General features: G+C 37.7%; 1 protein-coding gene across 3 annotated transcripts; it reads left to right on the top strand.

Moving 5' to 3' along the window:
* The first annotated feature begins 465 nt into the window (after positions 1-465).
* LOC110113415 (mevalonate kinase) lies at positions 466-6832 on the top strand. Of its 3 annotated transcripts, none has more exons than XM_020846001.2 (6): positions 466-737; positions 1199-1370; positions 2244-2484; positions 2571-2824; positions 3416-3829; positions 6312-6832. In XM_020846001.2, exons 2-6 carry the CDS (start codon positions 1238-1240, stop codon positions 6419-6421), a joined length of 1152 nt encoding a protein of 383 aa, XP_020701660.1. In that variant the 5' UTR covers positions 466-737; positions 1199-1237; the 3' UTR covers positions 6422-6832. The 3 variants fall into 3 exon arrangements, with proteins under 3 accessions (XP_020701660.1, XP_020701659.1, XP_028547907.1); XM_020846000.2 differs by having other exon boundaries at positions 600-737; positions 1189-1370; XM_028692074.1 differs by lacking the exon at positions 466-737 and adding an exon at positions 744-947 and having other exon boundaries at positions 1189-1370.
* Positions 6833-7511: the final 679 nt, after the last annotated feature.

Below are 7511 nucleotides of genomic sequence, written 5' to 3'. Positions count from 1 at the left end.
CTTGATCCAAACTCATTTGAACTTAAATTGGATGTAATTTTTGGAACAAATGGCTCTTGCAGCGTGATTGTGCGACAAGTGACGCGACCTTGTTGCGATGGTCCTTTGTTTGCACTTTATTTTGCCGTTTCCGTTTTGAATCGCCGAAAACCGTTACAGATATGTGTCTGTTAACACAACTTCTCTAAACTTTGTTTACGTACAACGGCGTATTTCTGCCGATGTGAAAAGACGGAAGGTTGCGGCTTTAGGCTTAGGCTTCGTTTGGTTTTTTGGTACTTTTGTAAAAGACAGTTTTAAGAAACATTGATTCAGAGAATGAAGTTTACTAACTGAGAAGTATATATAAAAAACTTTTTCAAAACAGTAGAAAAATAAAATAAAAGAAATTATTAGAAACTTATTTAACAAATCAAACATTAAAGAATAAATGAATTTGTTGTTTTAAAGCTGAATAAGCACAAAAAAAACTTCCTATCACCACGTTCGCACGTCCATCGGCCCATCCCCGAGCGAACTCTTCGAGCGCCTCGTCCGACTCCATTTCTCCTTCACGATTTCCACTCCTCTCTCTCGTCGAGCACAGCCTTTATTCCCGCTCATCTGGCTATCGCCGAACACAGCAGCCGGTCATCTCCCTCTCGGCGAACACAGCAGGCCCTAATCTCCCTCTTGGTCTCGACAAACGCAACTCATCCATCTTCCTCTTACCGAAACAATCAACCCAACAGTCCAAGGTAAACTTTCGCTTTCTCCATTCCAATCTTGCCATCGACAAGGCTGTTTGGCAAAACAAGTAGGATTTCCTAGGGTTTGCTTCGGCTTCGCGTGCTTCTTCGCTGCTTCCGCTTCGCACGCAGCGCGGGAACTAGAGTTTCGAAAGAGTCGCTAAAGAAGCTTCGACGACGTTCCTCCTGTCGGAAGTCAGGACGGGAGCTCGCTGCGCAGTAACCATCTTTCTCCCCTTTTGAGCGCTTCTTCGTCAAGTTCGTCAATTCTATGATTTCGCGGATTTGTAACGGCGGATTTATCTCGCCGTGGGATTTGCGGGATTTTCACATCCGGTTTGCAAGGATTTATGCTAAATCCTGCATAAATCTGGTTCTGCCAGGATTAAAGTTGTCTTTTTTACTTTTTGGCCTGCTCAATGCCTGCTATTAACAGTCCCCGGGCTTTTAATCCTGTTAGGAATCAATAGGAAGACAGCCAAGCCAATTCAGATCAACCAAGAGAAACGATGGAGGTCAGAACTCGCGCTCCTGGAAAGATCATCCTCTCCGGCGAGCACGCCGTTGTTCATGGATCCACGGCCATTGCTGCCGCCATCGATCTATACACCCACGTCCTTTTCCGGCTGCCCGCACCGTCAGGTACGTTTTTTGTCATATCCTCTTCTAGTGTTTTTCTATTCTAGAGCAAGGTTGTCCAGATGATTTTGGTCTCAATATAATCTCATTCTGTCCATTTGAAAAAAAAAAAACCAGTTCAACAATACTGGACTCCAGTATCATCAGAATTGCAACTTGTACAATTTAGAATGTATATGCAGCAGACAAAAGAGCAGAAAGATGTTGGTTTTTTCTTTTATCTTTACTCTGATTTGTGGAGGTCTTAGAATGGGTTACAACTGATTTCCCTAAAACTATTATTAAAAGCATAAAAAATTCCCTTTACAGAAGTATTTCTTTGATGATGATCAAACAATTTCAATCTGATCTCACTTTCTCCTTCAGAAAGTTGAGCAAGAGGAGAAGAGTGGCATAAATTTTAAAAAAAAAACACCTAGATTATATTTTTGGGCAACTTTTTTGAAACTATGAGAAATGCTTATCCTTTAAATAGTGATAATGCAATCTTAGTCGATATTTATGGTATTCATTGACAATTTGAGGACATGATTCTGGACAATATGGCTGGTTTTTCAAATTAAAAATCAAGGGAAAGGTGAGCTGCCTTAAAAGTGTTAGAAAGTCCTAAATGTTCAACTTCTTTGAACAAGTTTATTAAAAATGCATATTTTTAGGCATAGGAGTATAATTCTGAGATACTCTAATTCATGCTTGGGATACATAGCTGGTATAATTACATAAGATGATCTGTTAAAATTATTGTTTTTCTAGTTATTTATGTATGTATGGATTTTCAATTATTTAAAGTTATCTTTTTTATATTTATCATAATTTTTGAAGCAAAACTTTATCATTATAAATTAATAAGTTACCAAAGTTCATCATTTTTTCCAGAGAACCATGAATCAATTGAACTTGAGCTCAAAGATATGGGTCTAGTGTTTTCTTGGCCCTCTCGAAGATTAGAAGAAGCATTTACTGCAATTGATATTATTCCTTCAACCCTAGAAACATGTTCCCCGGATTGTTTGAAGTTAATTGCTAGTCTAGTTGAGGAGAAGAACATTCCTGAAGATAAGATTTGGCTCTCTTCCGGAATTTGTGCTTTTCTCTATTTATACATCTCAGTCCATAGGTATGTATATTTTTTAAGCTTTTTTTCATTCAATTCTTTGATCGATTTTATGCACCCTAAATTATGGGAACTTTTTCTCTTTAAAGGTTCAAGCCTGCAATGGTGGCTATTACTTCTGAGCTTCCTTTGGGTTCTGGCTTGGGATCATCAGCCTCATTTTGTGTCTCACTTGCAGCAGCTTTTCTATCACTCACCGAAGTAATTTCTATTGCTGATGAGAAAAATGGTTGGTTAACCTTAAACAAGAGTAATCTTGAGATAGTGAACAAGTTGGCATTTGAAGGTGAGAGGATTATACATGGGAAGCCATCTGGTATTGACAACACCATAAGCACGTTTGGTATGTTTCCTTGAGCACGTTCAAGTTTGTTTCTTTTATTTCTAAGTTTTTCTGCAAGCTTCTGATGCGTCTTGGAAGTAAAAACTGCAAGCGAACAAGTAGAAAACTGCAAGAACTTGAAGATAAAGACTGATATTTTTTATTAATACTTCGATAATAATGGAAGATACAAATGATCTACTCTTCGAAAGGTAGATCAGTTCTCTTACAAATCCTAGACTTGGATAAGGGGGGCCGAACCCCCCTCTTGCTCTGTTGGCTCCTGCCCAGACTTGGCTGGATCGGTTCTTTTGAACTGGGCTGGCGACTCCCGTCTCCATGCTCACCACACGGAACTGCTTCTTTATGTTTTTGAAGGAAACTCATAGTCATATTGTTAGCTTTATCATTGTTTGTTTTTAGTAGGATATCCATTTTTTGTAACAACTCTCTTGCAGGGATTTTTGGTAAACGTTTCAGACTTCTTTTATGTTCTCCTTCAAAATTGATTAGCAGGACTTCATTTCTGCAAGTTTGAGTTGCTTTATATCTTCGGAATCTTTCCGAAGGAAGTTATAGTTTTGAATTAATGTGAATACATTCGCTTTACAGGAAGATTAATCATGTTCAAATCCGGTGAATTAATTCAAATAGAATCTACCATACCTCTAAGAATGCTTATAACCAATACGAAGGTTGGGAGGAACACCAAAGCGTTAGTTTCTGGTGTTTCAGAAAGAGTTTTTCGGCATCCGGGTGCTATGCATGCAGTTTTTACAGCTATTGATTTTATAAGCAAAGAATTAGCTAGCACAATTGAAACACCTGCAACTAGTGACATCTCTATCACAGGGAGGGAAAACAAGATAGAAGAACTCATGGAGATGAATCAAGGTTTACTTCAATGCATGGGAGTTAGCCATGATTCGATCGGAACCGTGTTGCGAGCAACTGCTAAGTATAAGTTGGCTTCAAAACTCACCGGTGCTGGCGGTGGAGGTTGTGTCCTGACTTTGCTACCAACATGTATCCTAAAATGGGTAATGCTGTTACTTTGATTTGACTATTTCTTTTTGCATGTCCTATTACTTATTTTTAACTTAGGTTTTATTTGGGATGACTTTCTTACTGCTTCTTAAAATAACTTTCTAGTATAAAATTTTAATTTTTAAACAAAAAAACTGTTCTAGGAAGCAATAAAAAAGTTTTCCGAAACGAATCCGTACTCTCTTGTCAAAATAATTATGCTGCTGGCTAATACAGTCTTATATATTGTACCTTCTATCAGTCTAGTTGACCTCTTTATTAGTCTCATATGTTTTTGATAGGAAGTATTTGAGTTCACAATAACCCTAACGGAAAATACTTGAGTTTGCAAGCAACTCTAATAAGAATTGGTGAAAACAGCGAGAAAAAATTGATCCTCAATTCAAGAGGAGGATTATTCTCTCTCAATCTCTTGATGATGAATCTAGAGCCCAAAGCCACTAAGAGAACTCCAAGAGAAAAAATATCAAAACATCAACCCTAACCCTACCTTCTCATGCTTTTAAATTCCTCACTTCCTACAACAACAACAACAACATCAAGCCTTTATCCCACTACGTGGGGTCGGCTACATGAATCCTTTTTCTCCATTGTGTCCTATTAAAAGTTAAATTCTCGTTTAAATCTAATAAAGAAAGGTCATTCCTAATATTTTCTAACCATGTCTTTTTAGGTCTACCCCTACCTTTCTTAACATAAGTCAAATCTAATACCTCTACTCTCCTAACCGGGTCATCGGAAGGCCGCCGTTTTATGTGACCAAACCATCTAAGGCGACTCTCTCTAATCTTATCTTCTACTGGAGCTACTCCAACCTTTTCACGTATATGCTCATTCGTATCCTATCTCTAAGGGTAAAGCCACTCATCCACCTGAGCATCCTCATCTCTGCCACACTTAACTTAGTATTATGCTTCTCTTTTAATGGCCAACATTCGGCACCATAAAGCATTGCAGGCCTCACTACCATCTTATAAAATTTTCCCTTAAGTTTGAGGGGTACATTTCTATCACATAACAAGCCCGATGCATTCCGCCACTTCAACCATCCAACTTGAATTCTACTGATAATATCCCCATCTATTTCACCATCACTCTGAACAATAGATCCAAGATATTTAAAACGTGTACTCTTATTAATGACTTGATCGCCCAAAGTCACAATCCCCTCACTAGGACTATTACTGCTAAAATTACACTCCATATATTCCATTTTAGATCTACTCAAGCGAAAACCTTTAGACTCTAAGGTTGACCTCCATAATTCAAGTTTACCTTCAACTCCCTCTCTAGTCTTATCAACAAGAAGAATATCATCAGCAAAAAGCATAAACCAAGGTACATCCTCTTGCAAATGTCTAGTGAGAACATCCATGACTAAAGCAAAAAGATATGGGCTTAAGGCTGATCCTTGATGTAACCCAACCGAAATAGGGAAATACTTGGACAATCCACCTTGTGTTTGAACACAAGTAATAGCTCCTGCATACATATCTTTAATGATTTGAATATAAGCATTATTGACTCCTTTATTTTGATTTAGAAAAAGCATATGATAAAGTTCCAAGAGAAGTGCTATGGAGAGTTCTAATATAAAATAAATTTAAATTAGCCTCCTCATGCATAAACCTCTCTCTCTCTCTCTCTAATTGTCAACCAAAGGGGGGGCCACTTGCTTAGGCGGTGGTCCCTAAAGGAGGCGGCTTACCGCCTCCTATATGTCTGAACCAGCCCCTCCTGGGCCGATTTGGGCTGTACCATAACAGTTTTTAAAAGCAAAGAAAGGCTTCTTGATAATTTTCCTTTGACTATGTTAATATAGCAAAGGTTGATTTGTGCTTTAGTTATGAAGATCTTAAATTTCTGCAAAACTTTGACCTACAATAAGTTTTTTGGTTATACTATTTCTTGCTGGTAGGAAACTAAATGTCTATTTCATTTTCTCTCCCAATGCCATATTAGTGGTATTAAATAGATTATCAAACATGCTTGGGATTATAATTCTTGCTTCATTCAACTAATAAATGGTGTTTTGGATAACTTTTTTATAACTTTATTTTACATATAGTCGTCATATTTTTATTTGGCTCTAATTTATTGTTAAATACTTTTATGATGTGGCCGAGATTTTAGCCATTAATGTTTTGTTTGTGACTGCTTTCTACAGTAGCTTTCTAGCACCCAAATTTCATGAAACATCGAAAAAATAATGGCAAAGAGTTGTCCCAACCGAAGCCTAAATTTGCTACAGTCATAGTTATATCAAGGCTATTAACAACTTTTTTCTTTTTTCGGGGTAAAGTTTATGAAACTTATGTGTTAGCCGAAATAGTTTCACAAATTAATTGTATCATGCCTTTTAGGTTTATGTAATCATTTATTTGATTTCTCCATTACTTTTCTGCAACAATTTTACTGTTCATCATGCCCAGCAATCATTTAGTACTTAACCAAAGTTCAGTGATATCTAGCACGGTTGTAGACAAGGTTGTTGAGGAACTTGAATCATTGGGATTCAAATGTTTCAAAGCCCAAGTGGGTGGAGAAGGCCTACAAATCTGTTATGGCTGAGGGCGTCTTCAGCCGAACTCTAAACAACTGCAAGGCGTAGCTGATTTGTAATATTCGAACGGCAAAAAAATCACTAATCGGTGGAGGGTGAACAGTGCGATGCCAATATTGACGTTGTATTGTTCACTTACACGATTTTTTTTGTCTCAATCGGATGCGCCAAAGAAACAGGTGAAAGAGGAAGACGGTTACCTATGCAGAAGCGTGCAAAATAGAGTTTGATTAGAGATGAATCACATCATTTTTTAGTTACACTGTATTTTGAAGTGAAAAATGGGATATGCCCTGACCATATCATCTGCAGCTATTGAGACTATATATATATATTTTTGAATGGTTTCATTAAGCAGTAAAGTGGTAATGTAAAAACCTTTAATTGATTCCATTATCTTTGCTTATTTATTCATGAATTATTTTCCTTGTGCGCTATTTTTTTATTAAAAAGCTGCAATTTACTACATTCTCTTTGCTTGCTTGTTCACAAACCATTACCGTTGTGTGCTACACTAATCCACAACTGTTGTTTTGAAAACTAATTTAGATACTCTGATTATAAAAAACAGTTTTTCATGAAAAGAAAATTGTAAAAATACTGAAAAAGTAATAAAAAATAATAATCAAACAAAATTATAATTATTGTTTGAAAATAAATTAGTTAAAAAGTTGTCCTAAATAGACCCTAAAATTTTAGCAAAAGCCTCTATAGGCTGCTTCCAAGCTGTGTGGCATGGCGACCATTGAGCCATTTCACCAAACACCTAAACTGCATTCTGTACTAAGCCATAATCTGACTAGAGAAAACTTCCTCATTGCACACCCAGAAGCCATTTTTTACGTCCAAAACACAGCCGAAGAACTGCACAGGTGAAGGTTTGATCTCTCACCAACACCAAGCTGACTGCTTCAGCTGCAGCAGTGGTTCCATAGGACCGCCTGTAAGCCCATTCTTCACAAAAACTGCCGCAGTGCCGGCGGAGAAACCAGAGGCGGGGCCTAGAGTCCGTAAGAGCTCCTGTAGAAAAAGGATGACGATGTTGAGACGGTCGGGGAGGAGAGGGGAAATCAGGGAACAAAGAGCGGCAGGGAAAAG

The sequence above is a fragment of the Dendrobium catenatum genome, unplaced genomic scaffold (assembly GCF_001605985.2).
Source record: "Dendrobium catenatum unplaced genomic scaffold, ASM160598v2 fragScaff_scaffold_156, whole genome shotgun sequence".
NCBI classification, from domain to species: domain Eukaryota; kingdom Viridiplantae; phylum Streptophyta; class Magnoliopsida; order Asparagales; family Orchidaceae; genus Dendrobium; species Dendrobium catenatum.
This window is presented reverse-complemented; position numbering and strand designations above follow the sequence as displayed.